Raw genomic sequence first — 16,722 nt, 5'->3', positions numbered from 1 at the left:
TTTAAAATACAAAACAGAGAAGAAATATATCCCACATCCATCCTGACACCTGTTTCTGGTGGGGCTAAGGCTATTGGATTTGTATCAGCAGCACCAATCAGCAGCAGCACTGCTGTGAAGTGGGTGGAGACTTGATAGCTCAAACCAGGAATGTTTGTCTTAAGGAGTTCCCCTGTTTTTATTTCCGGAAAAAAATTCAAGAGACGCGCAGGAGCTGCAGAACACCCACAGTGCTCAGACTGCTGCCGTGCAGAGCCTGGCACCACAGGTGTTGGAGCACCTTTCCTCCCTTCCTCCTCTGGAAACCTTTCCCCGCGGGCAGACCTCGCTGGGGACACTCGGCCACCGGCGGGCTCTGCAAGGTAAGCTCTCCGTGCGCTGCGCCCCGCGGGCTCATTCTCAGCAGGGCGGGTTACTTTACTGGACCGGGTTTAACGAAAAGTGAGCCTGTGCCTCCACTGCCGCCCGCCCAGCTCTGTGCCCCCGGCCCCCCCACGGGCTGGGAGCTGCTCGGCAGCACCCACGGGAACGTGCGAGCAGCTCGGAGAGGCGGGAACGGGGGGCAGACAGCTCTGCCCGCAGCCCCCCAGCTGCACCCCCTCCGTGCCCACGCGTGCAGCCCGGGATACCCAGAGCCCTCTGGAGCACAAACCCCGACTGCTCCTAGATCCAGGAGGGATCGGGGACCCGCGGGCCCCCTCCAGCCGTGCTGCCCCAGCCTTGCCCAGCTCTGCTCAGCCTCCGTTCCAGTTTCGATTCCCCGGCAAGGCTCTTTGTTTCGAAGCGCTTTCCTGACATCAGCTGTAACCGCGGGCTGGGGCGGAGAGACAAGGGCGGGACGGGATTCCACAGTACAAGCCCAGCCCTGGTACGCGGCCAAAGACACTGAAAGATCACCAGTTCAGGGACATTTTTAGCCCCCTTTCTCGGGGAAGGCTGCACCAAGTGTCAGTGGATATCCGTCTCCCATCATTTTCATAACCAGCCTGTTTACACTTACTCTGAGGGATGCCTTACACCTACAGCACATCAGGGCAGTCCCGTAACAGGCTCCCCTCTCAGAGCCTCCTGCTCACACCAGAGCTCCAGCCATGTTTGTGCCTCAGCCAAGGCTTCCACAGGGCTGACCGGATGCAGAAAGGGTTAATGTGCACTTGTTGGCTTTCTCCAGCATACCCTGTTGTCCCGGAGCGCTATCTCCCCAAACCACCCCCTTCTGCTGAACCCACCTCCTGCCAAGGTTTTCTCCGTTCCCCAGTCACCACCATTACACCTGCAGATATTGTGGAGACCTCGACCAGCTGTATCGCTCCTTTGACACTTGCTGAGAGCACTGTTTTAGCACCATGAGCTGTGGGTGGAGCTGGCTGAACCACAGTTGAGTCTCCCCACTACAGTAAGAGAAGAAACAACAGCACCACCACAGTGCACCTTTTACTGTGACCCCAGTGACCAGGCTGTGGATGGCTACTGCTGACTGTGAATGTCACAATGAGCAGGTCTATTTAACCTGTGATTAATGGATATAATTCTTGCTAGCAAAATTGTAACTATATCAATATTTTAGAAAATAATCGTTATAAAATAAAAGTGTATGTGATTAGTGTTACAAAGCAGATGGGTCCCTTTGCACATGTTATATGTGAAAAACAGGATATAGGCTCTAGTGCTGAGATAAGCAAGATCCCAAAACATAATTGGCCTTGGGATGAACAAAGTTGGAACGATTCCCAAAGCAGAATTGGCCGTGGGATGAGCAAAGTTGGGACGATTTCAGATATGGAATCTAAAGTAGTGGTTTTATCTATGAAATGATAATGTTTATTTGGAACATAATATTTACTTATATAACACAAAACTTAATGTGGCATGTGCAACCTGTAAGGTTATTCAGGGGACAATGAGGAAGATGGCGAGCCTTCCTCCGAAAAGACCACCAGAGCCAGGAAACCCTCTAACAACAAACGGAGCATGGAGCTGTGCAGTATAGTGATGTAGATTTCAATATTTGAAAATAGGAGGAGATTTACAGGAAAACACTGATGAGTATGTATTAGCATGCAGTAGATAAGTTGGGTTTGGATTCCTTTGTTTCATACGTGAGGCAGGGTGAGAAACCCTCCCCATACCCCGGTCAGTTTTGCTTATGCTTTATACGAACCTTAATCATACTTAATCACTGCCAAATTTCTGTATATCCTTGATTATATTTAATATACTTGATTGTATTCATTTATATAAAATTGCTGCTCAGTTAAAACTGCTGCTAAATTCAATGTTGTTGTTATTAAATTAGACATATAGAACTTCATTCATAACAAACCCATTCCTCCTGCACTACAGAACAGGCTGTCCGCGCTGCCACCCATCTCTGAACCCCTGGAATGGAGGCTGGGCACAGGAAGGATGTCATGACTCAGGGGAGGACACCCCGCTGAACAGAAAACCTTCTGGGTTGGGCAGTGAGTCAAACTGCTTCTTGGAAATTTTGGTAAGCAGCAGAACAGATGTGGGAAAAGAGAAGCAGCAGGAGAGAGTGCACCCATGAAAAAAGAGCAGGGGAAAAAGCAAGTGTGAAGGGAACTAAAGGCAGGGAAAGTGAGGAAAAGCAATAAAAAGTAAGAGATAGAACCTGGGGGATACAGTGGTGAGGGCCCTCCTTTTCTCCAGTATGTAACAGAAGGAACTGTTGGGCTCAGCTGTCAGCAAAAACCTCTACAGCAACCCCCTACTTCTTTCACATCCACATGTGTCAGAGGCAGGAGCAGCTGCCCTCACACAGGCACACAGAAGCAGCACAGCTGGCAAGAACAGGCCTTTAGAGGTACAGAAATGACCGTGGACAAAAAGGTGGGGAGGAAGTTGGGAAAACAGAACACCAAAGTCACCTTGAACTATCACAGGAAGGTGAACTGTAAATCTGAAGACTTACTTTTTTCCCCTTCTAGGGTTTTGTTCATTAACGGCAGGATTTCCTCCACCAGAGACAATGGGTATGTATTGCTTTCAGAAAATTTCTACTTTGTATGTAGCAATTTGCTTTTTCATATCTGCATTTGAAGGATTTCTCTCTAGTGGGGAACTAATCAGTACTCCTTTTATCTGAGAGTTTGTATTGATGCTATCTTTATTTAGGATAAAATAATCAGACTCAAGTGGTAAATGATCTACCCAAACCAGTCCAGTTTAGGGAACCCAGCCCTGTCAATTCCCATAAACCTTATTATTCCCTGCAACAAACATTTTGGGTTATTTCCTTGACACCATTTGAGGATCATTTCCAAGTCTCCTTCCTAGTTTCGCGCTTTGCTTATTTATTATTCCTGCACCATTTAGAACTGCTTCTGATTAAGTTTATGGATACTTTATCATCAGAAGTGACATATTTAAGACCTGCTCTCTCCCTGTGACTGGTAGAAAGAAAAGAATCGAACATTCAGTGTGGCCAAACAAACATTAGTTTGTATTAGTAATACGTGATTTTACCTTTTAGATTACAAAACGTTACCTGTGAGAGAATGGGTTGAGAACCACGTCAAATGCTGGCTGGAATCTACTGGAATCAAGAAGGAGTACGTAGATAAACTACATGCAGAAGAAGTGACAGGTCCAGCATTAATGGAACTGGATGAGTCTTTCCTCAAAGACATAGGAATGAAGAAAGGCCAAATTCAGATCTTAATCCACAAGAGAAATGAACTTCTGCAGCTCCAGGACAATGCACAGCAAGCTGAGGACTCCAGCAGCAAAACACCCGACAGAAGGGATGCACAAACAGGCCCAGCCAGAGCCAGCGATGCCCCCGCTCAGGGCACGGCAAGTGGAGGCAGCTCAGGTGCTGTGGGTACCACCAGCAGCGAGAGCACAGCTCCTGCTGCTGGCAAGAAGCCAAAAAGCAGCAAAAAATCCCAGCTTCAAAGTGCTGATGAAGTTTTAGAGGTGAGAAACTGTCGGCCATTTAGAAGTCAGGATGCCGATTTCAAATATGTGAAGGACACAGTCCTTGCTCCAGAATCAGGAGTCAGTGATTTAATCATCCCTTGCCACGAATACAAATCATGTGACACTGCTGCAGAACTGAACAAACATCAGCTGCAATCAAAATTTGCCTCTGAAGTGATAAGATTTGCTTCGGCCTGCATGAACATTCGAACAAACGGCACCATCCATTTTGGTGTCATGGACAGTGTTGAGGACAAGGGCTGGAAACACGGACAGATCGTTGGCATAAAGGTCAAAAACCGAGAAGACTTTGTTGATGCACTGGATTATATAGAAAAGTGCTTTTGCAATAATTTACAAGAAATTGCAAGGAAATGTATTCACCCACCCGTGTTTGTTGAAGTGATTTCAAAAGACTCTCAAGAACAAAGATTTGTAGTGGAGGTTGACATTGAACCAACATTCAGCTTGGTAAAGAACAATTGTTTTGAAGTTCTTTTGCCAAAATACAACGAAAGCAGTCAGAAGGTGATCCTGACCAAAGAACCAGCTCTCTATCAGCGACTGGGAGCGAAGTCTGAGCCTGTGCAGCGCAGCAAACTCACTGCTTTCATTCTAGCCATGCCAGACAGGGATGCTCAAAGACAAAGAGCTGAGCTCTCCAGCACACAAGTACCTACAGAAATACCTCAAGATTTAGGAAGAAAGTTATCAATTCTATTAAATGATGGCAAAAGCTACAGGGATGATTCCCTACGCTACATCCTTGTCACAAATAGATGTGAACAGGATAATCTGAACAACATCAACTTCTTAATGCACTTGAACATTTTCTGTGTCTTTGACTTTGATGAACATTCTAATGTGTCAGGGCTGTACAGCAAATACAAAGAGCACCATGAAACAAGTTCTTATTTCTTACAGGACTTTTTCAAAGAAATTAAGACTGATAATTCTCCCTCTCAGAAACTGTTTGATCAGACCAGCTGGATATTCTGCAATGGGCGCAGTGACTTCCTTGGGGATGAGAAAGCTTGTGATGAAAATACATGGATTAGAACAAAAAAAAAATACCTGAAGAAAGTAATTAATTGTATCTGTGAGGAAATTCTGCCAAAGGGCTCTTTCATTGTACTTTTTCTATTGCTGTCACCAGTGCAGAAACCACTTGTGGACACTTTTCAGGAATTCTACACAGAGATGAATGGCATGGAGTACATCATGTGCATTGCAGAGTCCAGAGACAATTACAAGAAGTGGGCTAATCTAGCTCAGGAATCCTGCAGCATTGGGACCCTAGAACAATGCAGTATTGTGGGTATGAAGCTCAGTCACGTAGATGCCACCATCCAATCAATGCTGCCTTCTACAGCCCAACCCAGACACCTGCCAGCTTCCACTGGAGGCGTGTGTACACTTCCCTTGCGGGAAGAAGAGAAATTGTGTTCCCTAGAAATCCTTTGTGCTGACCAATGTGATGATATCAAATTAAATCTTTGGACGGAAAAACAAATACAAGAAATAGAACAAGATTTTTACCGCGGGAGAAAAATCACGTGGGAAAACTTGTGGCTTGCTGATAATAAACTCTGTGGGGACATCATTGAACGTGAAGCATGTGCAGAGGCAAGCAAACTGCTGGATGGCATTTTACGAGGAGGTGGACACAATTATTCTGTGGCTAAACTAAAGATATTTCACCATCCTGGGAGTGGCGGAAGCACAATAGTACGGCAAGTTCTATGGAAAAACAGAAAGCGTTTTAGATGTGCTGTTATCAAGACCTCCTATTCACCCTCAACTGTTTGTAATCACGTGCTCGCCCTTAGAGATTATGAAGAAAAGGAAATCACTCACTGCTTTCCAGTGCTGCTCCTGATCGAAGATTACGATGATGACTACTCTGATGAACTACAGAGCGAGTTAAAGGAGGCTGTAGCAACCAGGAAAATTAATACCTCCCGGCCTTACTTCATCCTCATATGCTGCAGACGATACAATGACCCTGAAAGGCTTTGCAAGGCTTCGCCAATGGACACAGTTGCTGTCACTCACAAACTGACAGAGTCAGAGAAAAATCTGTTTAACACCAAACTTGGGAAACTGCAGGAGAAATATTCTGAGCCAGAATTCATACTTACTTTTGTGCTGATGTGTGAGGAGTTCAATAAAACATATGTGTCAGACATGGTAGAGCACATCCTGCAAGGCATCGACCCTTCCTCTCGTGACACCTGCTTGATGCGTTACATTGCTCTGCTCAACTGCTATGTACCAAATTCATACCTTTCACTGTCACACTGTGAGGCTTTTCTGGGCCTGGGAGCATATACAGAGAGTACAGCAAGAGCATACGATTTCAAGCATCACCTGAGTGAACAAGCAAGAATGATTTTTATTGAGCTAAGTGAAAGCACCACTTATATTTCAAGTATTCGGATAATACACTGCCTGGTTGCAAAAGAAATTTTGCATCAGCTTTCAGGGAATCAATCATTAAGTCAACTTGCAACAACTCTTCTTCAGGAAAAGACGCTCTTTGAAAACAGATTTGGACAAAGAGAATTTATAAAGTTTATCAGACATCTGTTTATTCGACGTGATAAAAGAAGCAGGGGTGACAATACTGACACTCTCTTCTCCCCATTCATTGAACATGTCTGTGCAGCTGAAGACTGTGAAAAAGCCATCGCGGTTTTAAAAGCTGCGTATGAACTCCTTGGAAAAGATCCTTTTTTTGCCCAGCAGCTTGCCAGACTAAATTACAGCAATGAAAAATTTGAAGATGCTGAACACTGGGCAAAGGTTGCAAAATCACATTTGCCAACTGATTCTTTTATTTTGGATACAGAAGGTCAAGTTTACAGGAGATGGTTTGGTTTCACTGTGGATAAAATGACAGAGGAAGATACTCCTGAAAGGATCACTGAGAAGATATTGCTTGCTCTTAAAGCTATGAAATGCTTCAGGGCTGCACAACAGGCAGCAAAGGAAGAACGTGAAATTATGAACAACGCTGGCTATTTTGGAGAAGTAGAAGTAGGTTGTCGCCTTCTTCGATTTTTATCCACACTGCCTGTATTCCACAGAGGTCCAGAGGGGGAACATACTGAGCTAGTGAAATATCTCACCACGGATTACATTCCTGAAGACATAAAAAGAGCATGGGGAAGGCTTCATTCCCGCTTGAAAGGCTTGCGCCAGAACCTGTACAATGCTCTGGAATGGATTTCAGAAGAACTAAGTTACTTCCAAACAGATAAAAACCAAGAGAAGGATGATGAAAATGATGATAAAGAAGAACAAATTCATAATCCCAGAAAATGGCTGAGAAAGCAAGCAGCTGTATACGCTAAATTCTTCATCTCAGCATCACTTCTAGATGACAGCAACAATGGTCCTGACACTCAGCTCATGAGACACATGAGTATTTATGGGAGTGGTGGAGGAAATGTCACCAATATCCTGTCTTTCTTATCAGATAAGAAAGAGAACAGGTCAGCTGAAAAGCTAGAAAGGATCCTTAGTTTCTATCCAGAAAACCCGCTGAGGAACAAGTTGGAGGACAATGATTTGGTCAATTTTATCTTGTGCCACATCACATTAGCCTGCTTAGCCCCAGGATCAGCCAAACTCCTTCCACTGCCAACTCTTCGTGAGCTCAGTCTAAGATTCTTCAAAGGAAAGAGACAATTTCCAGCAAGTGCCTATTTTTTGCTCACCTTGCTGTACTGGCCAGATGAGGCATTAGACAAAGAGCCTAATCCCATTAATGATGAAATTTTAACTTCAGCCCTTCAAACTCTGAAACGCTTATATGACATCAAAAGGAAAGATGTTCCTACCAGAAAGAAAAGAATCTACACCCATTTTCTTCTGGGAAAGGGTTATGGCTTAAGTAAGATAGTGCACAAAACTAAAATTGAGAAACTGATGGTGGGGTCCTTAGATGAGAGGAGAATGAAGTGGCAGCATGGAACTGTATGGAATATTCCCAAAATTCGTGACAATCTCAAAAGAGTTTCTGGCTGGTCCAAGGACACACAATTATTTATACGAGGTCACGGGAAGGAACTCCGTGTCTTGCCACTCCATCATGAATCAGCACCTGTTGGAAATGAAAATGTGACCTTTTATTTAGGCTTTTCATTTTATGGTCTTGTCGCTTTCGATGTTGAGGTTGAAAATGATCCAGCCATCAAAAGAACCTAAGGTATGTAGTACAGTACTGTGTGCACTGTGCTCTTAGAGGGTACAGCACTGGAAGGGTCCAGTCTCACATTTAAAACTAAAAGTGGACTGTTCCTGGGTAACCACCGGGCAACATCAGAATAAACAACTATAATAGTGACCAAATAAATAACTAAAAAAAGTTAAGTTCTAAGTTCTCTATTTAGTTTTGTTTTTCACAGTCTAGAACATCAACCTTAAGGCTTTTCCTAAACTAATGTTGGGTTTACTGTCTTTTGCAGGGCCCTCTGCAGAAGATAGTAAACCCAGGACAAACATCTTTTGTGTAATCTCTGTTTAACTTCAGAATGTGTCTGTGCACTGACCTTGATTCAGTACTCAAATTTACATTACATATTATCACAAACTTTTATACATACACTTCTAGAATATTGACAATATCAATAGCTGTACAATTTTATAAGGCAACTCACAAGAATAAGTTAAAGGCTATATATTAGGATAGTAACAAATCAACAGTTACAAAATTTTATCAATAGCTGTATGACTTGAACAACATTGATCCAGTATCTGTCAAATGTACCTATGCTTCTGGAATATAAACTCTCAGATTTCCTGGAGCTGAAAAGGCCAGAGGACAAATGCCCATTAGGAACTTCTGCACAGCAGCAGTGTTCCCTTGAAGGGTCCTCTACTGCACCTCCTCCTTGTCACACACAGCCAATGCAAAATGCCATAGCGTAAAATTATCTATTTATCTTCCCTTTACCAGCTCTCAGAAACTAACCCATGAGTGAACAGTGGTAGCTAAATAAGCCCAGCCAGCCTAGCACAGTAATCCATTCTCACCCCATACACAGGAGGTGCCATTTCCCAAGCTACCTCATCTCTCTGCTCAGAAAGGGTTTAGAACAGAGCACCTCCCATAATGCCCGTGCCACCAACTTTTATGAAAACACTTTTAGAAATTTTTCCTCCATACTCTCACTCCTCTAACTTCAATAGCTTTTTCTAGTCTGCTTAGCAGCAGGACAGCAGATCAACAGCAAAAGGAAGTTACAGGTCAAGAAGTTAGGATTCACTTGTTTGTCTCCACTTTAAGTCAGAACTGACACAAATGAGTCTCTGCAGCTTACAGAGAATCAAAAAGCTGGTACCAAGTCATTCTCACCATGACATCTGTTGCAGTAATTTAAATAGGTTTTCAAGAGGAGAAAAGAAAAATACACACAAACAGCGGTTCACTTCTGTTTAATCAGAGACGGTTACAAAATGTCACACATTACGGATGGCTGTGTGTGCAATGACCCATTCTTGAAGAACAGTTCAGAGAAGGTTCCCAGTGGATGCAAATCATGTCAGCTCCTCATTTTCTTTTAATCTTCTTTGTAAAGTGAATGCTATAAAATTAAGCTTGTTATTGTTACAATTATTTGCATGCATTAAAGTGATGCTCATACTTACCAGTCTCTCACTTTCTTGAATTAAATTCCACACCAGTATTTTTCCACCACCTGTCTTTTGAAAAAGATCAGTAATCCCAGCCCTTTCATACCACTTAACACAAAAGCAGTATCAGTTAAGTTACAGAAAAAAGCCTTTCACGAGACACTAACTTCTGTGGCCATACTGCTACCAAGAGGGGACACTGTTCGCTCAGGTGCTTCAAGGTCCTTTAGCAAGGTACTGAAACCAGCTTGGAGTTTGCTCATTTTGAGTTTGCTGCACAGTGACCAGAAACTCAAAAAGGGCAACTGGGAGTCAGCAAAGAGTCTAAAGAAAAAGTGGGAAATGACAAGCTGTCCCAAATACACAGTACCAGAAGTGGGAGGGAAGACTGCTGAACCACTTTACAATGGACAGCTGCTCTAATGGTGTGTCAGAAGTTGAGCTACAATTTAACACTGTTTACCTGGTAATCAAAGTTCAAATTTCCAGTCTCGCTTTGGTCCTATCTCAAAAGAAAATAAACTTCATTCTCCCAAAAAGTACCATAAGTAACTGCCATTTAAAGTGTCACCAAGAGATGTCTTTTTACTGGAGTTCTACTACGATCTGTCCTGGAAAAATGCCTTTTTTTTTTTTTTTTTTTTAAGACACTATGGAACTCACTCTGTCCTTTAGTTATCCCCACTGCCTGCCAGGCCAGTGTACAAGTAGTGCAGGTCTGCATTCAGCCACTGCCAAAACCAGGACCTGGTAAGGTAACTGAGCAGCCAAAAGCATTTACTCACTCCAACTTAATACTGAGCATTGCATTAATGCTAGCATCAGCTACGGTCAGCCACAGATGGTGTAAGAAATACAGACACATTCTGTTAACAGGGTTAACCTCACAACAAGGTATCCCTTTTATTCTTGCATACCTGCAATTAAGATTAAGCAAAGAAGAGATAAAGCTAATTTGTAAATATTAAGGTATATGGTATATAATTAAGATATAAAATTTTCTCCCTTCTAGGAAGAAAAACCCATGCAACATTAGTCAGAAATTTGCCTGCAGCTCATTTTGAAGACAAAGCAATTTAGTGTAAATTACCAAGAACTGATGTAGAGAAGATAACAGGCTGAAAGAGTAACTATTCTAAAATGTGGGAAGATACAATTGCCTTGAAACTGTGCATGTTTTTATGATGAATTCTGCAGCACCGTTTAAGATTTTGGAACCCTAAACCAAGCAATTCTGCTGGAAGTGGCAATTCACTCGTAAACCCACTCGAGACCCTTCAGATGAGCTGGCAGAACTCAAGTGTCTGTTCAGCTACCACGTAACTGACCTTCCCAGTGCTGACTAAGTAATCACCCACCAGTGATGTCAAAAGCCCCTCAAATTCGGAGTGGGACATCATGGCCTCACAAGTGAATTAAAGCACAATCTTACAGCCCATCCAGCTGTGGACCTTTGCTTCATGCTTACAGCACAGAAAAAGTTTTCATCTCTTCTACTGATATGCAGAGATGAGATATACAAAGTCTAAATAAATGTGTGCAGCCATTCCAGAGAAAGCTGCATCTTTTAGTCATTCACAAAGAATCTTTCCTATTTTAAGGTATAAAACATTCTACACAATAGAAATAAAATACCAGAATTTCTGGGAAGATGGAATAGGGCAGAATTAAAATAGAGGCAGAGCAGTAACTCTGATGTAAGATAAAAGTTGGACAAGGCCACGTTTGTAGGTAGCCTCTGAAGTGCTGAAATGAACCAACAAAAGTAATAAAAAAGCACAGAAGAACAAGCTCCTGGCTTACCAGCCTAACAAAGTAAAAATCTGTGGGTAAGAAAGGGTAATTAGCAATAGCTAAAGAAAACGGAAAGATTACAAACTGCTATGGATTCTTAGAAACAGAAGTGCTTAATCCCCAACACACCACACAGCATCCTGCGGGTTTGCTGGTAAAAAACAGCCTCAGTAATAACTGGCATGTTACCACAGTGATTTTGACTTCAGATTTTCACATTCTTCAGTAACATCAAAGGCTGCTTGTCAAGATTCTGTATTAAATTTTCCTTAAAGGTGCTTGCAGATATTTTTACCTGTCCACAAGCATAGTTAAATCCATTATAGATTTTCCAAAAAAGCCTGGTCTGTTCACTCACTACTGGAATCAGTAGTAGGTAACAATCACATTTCAGAGACCAAAATTCCCCTCGGGCATTTAAGTGGTATCATTTGAACAAATTATTTCAAATAGGAACATCAGGTACTTACAGATTAAACTAACCTGTACTGGCAGTTCTGTGGAATTTTTCTTCTCTACCAGTAAGTAGCAAATGCTGTAATTCTGCTGCTAGTTAACAGAAACACAAATTGTATTAAACCAAGGTGTTTTACCCATAATTTAGCTTTTTCTTAAAAAAAAAAAAGCTGCCAAACTTCAATTACTGCAATTTGTTGTTTAAGAAAAGCATGTGAAGTAAAGGCAACTACAAAACTATTTTTATTTTGCTCTTGTGATTTTTCATACATAACCCATAAGTTTAACAAGGCCACCAGCTGCCTACTAAAAACATAAAGGAAATTACAATACTTACATTGCCAGGTTCCTTCATTAAAGTCCTAAAGCGTGTTCTCTTATTCTGGACTTTACAAGTGAAAGAGCACAATGTATTTTTTCCCACTTAAGTTTATGAGAAAGAAACTAGAGAATTCAGTGCAAGTAACTCAATGAAAATAAGAGAAAAGAAAAAAGCTCTTTATGATATCTTTGTCTCAAAGCATTACATAACTTCCTAAGTTGGAAGATGGTGAAATAGTTTCTTTTGGTTGTACTGCATTCATTTCAGGTAATTAAATTTACTGTTAGCAAAAACCAATTCTACATAGTGGCTACTAAGAGCAGGAGACGGTGAAATTCTACAACCCATGCCCCCTTTCTGAATATGGTAGAAATTTAAGACAAAATTTAAGTGAAAAAAGTTTCAGATGTCAGAAGCTTGAACCCTGTATAAGGCAGTTAGCTGTCAGAGAGACACGCTCTAACTGCTAACAAGAGAATTTTTAACAAAGCTTTCAAGCTCTCAATGTCATGTGCTTCTTTGCTTTCAGTTAAGATGATATTGGCATTAAAATTCTACTATTTCCTCAAAACTTTTTACTTCTTTATATCCTCAAGAAAGAAAAATCTTAAGATAAATAAGTTCAAGACAGTATTTCTGCAGAAGTCAAATTCACTGCCATTAAAACAGCAGTGCTGCTGACTGTCCCTACTGCAAGAAAGCCCACAAGAATTTAGGTGGTTTTGTAAACTTGTTCAGAAGGTACAAGGGCCTCATTATTCACACAGTGTCCAGGTATTTAAGTACCAAGCCTGACAATTATTCATACCAGGGACAGTCAAAACTGACTCAGCAGGATGCCAGGAACAAATGGTTGGAGGATAACCCCCTGGATCCTGTGGGGCAGGACAGGATATGGCTGGCTGCCAGAGCAGCAGGCTCCAGTGCTCAGCCACACCTTCACAAGAGTGCAGTAAAATTGCGTTTCCTTTAACAGAGCCTTACTGGGAATCTGTGCTCTGGCAATAGAGACTGCACTAAGCTGCTGCTCACAGTGTGCCAGAAACCTCTCACCAAGTGTTTTTCAGAACTTCAGAAAGAACTTTTATATACATTACACTTTACAAACACTTTGATTCCTCTTGATCCCTTAAATGGCTGTCCCAAAACTCTTCTTTCCTCTGAACTACTTCCAACTTAGCCCAACCATGACAGACAGAAGAGCAGTCACAGGCAGCTGCATTCTCACAGAACCCAGCCACTACCACTGTTTCCCTCGTCTGATTATTTTGATTGCAAGCATACAGATTTTTTAAAAATTCTCCATGTGTGGTATGTACCTTATTTACCACATCTCCAAGTTACTTTTCTTGTTTAATAGATCAGGTGCAAATTTACCCAATTTAGCAGAGTATCAGTAACCCCTGCTCCTTAAAAAAAGTTATGTGCCCCCACTTAAGCTTAAAAATACCTGAATTCCAAGACCTCATTTTGTTAATATCTATAAAAGTCACATGACTGAAATACTGTTACCTTTAGGAAAGAAATTTCACTAAGAGCAAGATGTTCAACTTTGTGAAACACAAATTGCTGCAATGAGAGCTGAAATACTGGAATGTAACTAACAGCACACTTCATCCCTCAAAATAAAGAGGCATTTCAAAATTGCCTGTTTTTTATTTTGAGACTCTAAGAAATTCAGATACTTTAAGCAAGAAGTACAAGCCCCACAATGTATTATTTTGAGTTAAACAGTTTCCTTAGACATTCTAGGGAAAAAATAACTAAGCCAAATGGTCCTATAAATTAAGCAAGTGAAAGAAGTACTAGCTGCAGTAGTTTATCTTGAAGAGTTGTTCTCATCTTCACTGTTATCAGAGGGAGCACCACAATGAGAATTAGCAAAGCAAGACCATGCTCAATAACCATTCTGAAACAGTTATCATGGACATGTCAATTTTCCAGTCAGACAAGGATTTGGGGGGGGGCTTCTACAGGAAAAATGCAAAGGGCAGAGTACAAACAAAGAAGGGTACAACAGCAATGTACAACTCCATCCTTGAATTAAAATTACTTGAAATCCCATTAGGGGTCATCATTAAACAAAATCTTGAAGAAATAAACAACTATGCTCATAAAAAAGCCTCACCACGAACTTGAAAAATATCTCAAAAACTTTAAAAAAAAAAGTCAAACCAGATTCCCACATTTGTTTATTTACTATTTCACTGCTGGTATTCTACAAAACTGGCTGTTCTGAACTTTTCCTTAAGCAACCTCAAGCATTCACAAACAATGGATCTGCAACAGAATGAGCACCTTTTTCTTCACAAAGGGCAGAACTTTTTGCTAGGCACTGCGTGAAGGAAGGAACGTCAAGTAAAGCTAATTCTGAATATGCAACAGAATCTCACATGGTTTAAAAGAAAGTTTTTCAACTCTTACTATTGTTGCAAGAGTCAAAACATTTTCAAATTTGACGTAATTGAGATGGAGGAAGAAGTTCTCCCTGAACTGAGGAAAAAGAGACCGAGGAAAAGGTTCTCCCTGAAACTGGCAAGCTGAAAAATCTGCAGCTTTGATTTCTCGCTCTTCTATTCTGTGTTACCAACAAGGATCTGATCTCTATTTCTTCGCAGGGCTCTACATTAATATTTGTTGAGGTGCAGCTCACAAACACAGCAGTATTAACATCTTAACCTTCTTCAAAGAAACTGTATTCTGTAATTTGGGCTACAAATTTTTTGTAGCAATTAACTTACTAGTTCAAATCTATTTTAAGCTTTTAAATAGATACATATCCTCAGAAGAGAAAACATCAATAATTGGTATTTACATGCCACTAATTCAGAGACTACACAAAATGAACACTACCAAACCCAAAACCAAATACAGCACAAATGCAATGCAGGGAAAGATGGGGAGGGGCAGTGTCTTAAGGACTACTTGAGCAGCCTTGAAGGAAACGCATTCCATTAAGAGAAAAGGTACCCACACATCTTAAAACAGGTTCCCCCCCTTAAGACTCTTAAAAACACAGTGATAATAAAAAGATAAATATTAATATAGAGCCCATCTACCAAAAGAGAATAAAAAACCTAAATTAAAATAAATTTAGGGGCCTTCACCAAACTTGCTGCAAGTTTGGGGACATAAATATCCAACAGCCATAAAGCTGTGAAAGCCCCCAGAATGAATAAAATAAATCCCACTTGCCTCAGACTGAACAGGGCAACACTGAGACTCTGCCTCAGCCTGTCCTATGGCAGGGCTATAGGAAGAAGAAAAATTTGAATTTTAGAAAAAACATGACCCAATTAAGTGAAAGACATGCATTAAAAATTAACAAAATTCCAGTGATCAAGCAAACAAAAGAAAATGACTGCTATAGCACCTCTTTTGTTAGGTCCAAACAATATTTTTGTTGTTGGTAGTTATTTCTGAATTGGACGGCTTGTTTTGCTTTGTATCTTGATCAATGGAACATCAGTCAGTTGTCCTGGGGCACTTTTCCCATAACTGATAGTATTTTTTGTACTAGTTCATGGAAAGGTGAGTTAAAGATTCCACCAGCCACTGAAAATGTTCACCCTTGTCTTAGTGGTCATGTAGAAACTAGACCAGTACAATTATTAAGACATTTACTAAGAAGTGTCATTAGTTACCATTTCAAATTGTGGCCCCAGCTCATGGATGGTTTATCAGTCTCAATTTAAACGAAGGTCATAATGACCTTCTTGCTGTTCATAAAACTGAAGTAATCTTGGTGTTTTTGTTTTGATTTTGTATCCAGAATTATTTGATTCCTATAAAGTAACTGCAGGTTATCTATGTCATTCAATTTCATCCACGTTTTAAGACAGTAAGTTAACCAGTTCTGCCTCAGTACTGCTCAAGAGCTCCACAGACTAAAATCCTGGCAGAAACCACAGAAGGCAGATGCAGCTGAATGTGTTTCTAGAAGCTTGTTCACATTGTCCCATGCATGCACAGAGCGAGGAATGGTTATCCACTGTTATCAGATAAACAGCCCAGCCTCAAATTTATTATCAGCACCTAAAATATAATCTGTGGGGGAAAAAAAAGGTAATCCAAAGGTCTCAGAAGAAATTTTCAGCCTACATATGCCAGCTAAGTAGTATTTTATTTAAAGCAACTTTGCCAATGGCAGAAGGCTATTCTAATGGCTGTATGGAAGAGTTATACGAAGACTTCTAAAAATCTAACCCAGGCTTTCTCAAGGTTCTTTCATGCCACTCGCATCCATTTTGCCCTAAAGATCAGCTGCTTATTATAATATTAAGACCACGCATAAAATAATTGAGAACCTTCTACAGAATCCTAGATGCAATAAATTCTGGCATGCTTTCTGTTAAACCTATTTTCCCACCTGTGTCTGAAATTTTCTTGTAGCCTAATCCTTTGTATTCAACATTTGCATTATGTTGCAATTTCAAGGCTGGTCAAAATGCACTTGCAAGTGTGAATTTTAATGCAAGATCTCCCGTGGCAGATTTAGGCAACAACTGAAAAACAAAGCTTCTGCCTATGTAATTACATCACTAGGGTCCTGCAACAGTTCCACAAGA

At 41.2% G+C, this 16,722-nt stretch overlaps 2 protein-coding genes and 1 long non-coding RNA gene across 3 annotated transcripts in view; 1 reads left to right on the top strand and 2 right to left on the bottom strand.

The window, feature by feature from the left end:
* Positions 1–158: 158 nt before the first annotated feature.
* Positions 159–8,442, top strand: LOC115911103 (sterile alpha motif domain-containing protein 9-like). Its single transcript, XM_030961803.1, has 5 exons — positions 159–362; positions 2,344–2,491; positions 2,949–2,993; positions 3,494–8,155; positions 8,415–8,442. Exons 3-4 carry the CDS (start codon positions 2,990–2,992, stop codon positions 8,152–8,154), a joined length of 4,665 nt encoding a protein of 1,554 aa, XP_030817663.1. The 5' UTR covers positions 159–362; positions 2,344–2,491; positions 2,949–2,989; the 3' UTR covers position 8,155; positions 8,415–8,442.
* On the bottom strand, positions 6,508–13,085 carry LOC115911106. The gene is made up of 2 exons (XR_004061245.1): positions 11,860–13,085; positions 6,508–9,533 (listed from the first exon to the last, which is right to left on the bottom strand). It is a non-coding gene; the product is annotated as an uncharacterized LOC115911106 (long non-coding RNA).
* ZNF207 (zinc finger protein 207) overlaps positions 13,086–16,722 on the bottom strand; it is an 18,224-nt gene continuing 14,587 nt past the window's right edge. The window contains exon 14 of the transcript XR_004061244.1: positions 13,086–15,404. The gene's annotated coding sequence lies outside the window, so the exon portion shown is untranslated. The remainder of the gene's footprint in view (positions 15,405–16,722) is intronic.

The sequence above is a fragment of the Camarhynchus parvulus genome, chromosome 18 (assembly GCF_901933205.1).
Source record: "Camarhynchus parvulus chromosome 18, STF_HiC, whole genome shotgun sequence".
Classification (NCBI taxonomy): Eukaryota; Metazoa; Chordata; class Aves; order Passeriformes; family Thraupidae; genus Camarhynchus; species Camarhynchus parvulus.
The sequence above is the reverse complement of the archived record's forward strand: the minus strand, read 5'-3'. Positions and strand labels throughout refer to the sequence as shown.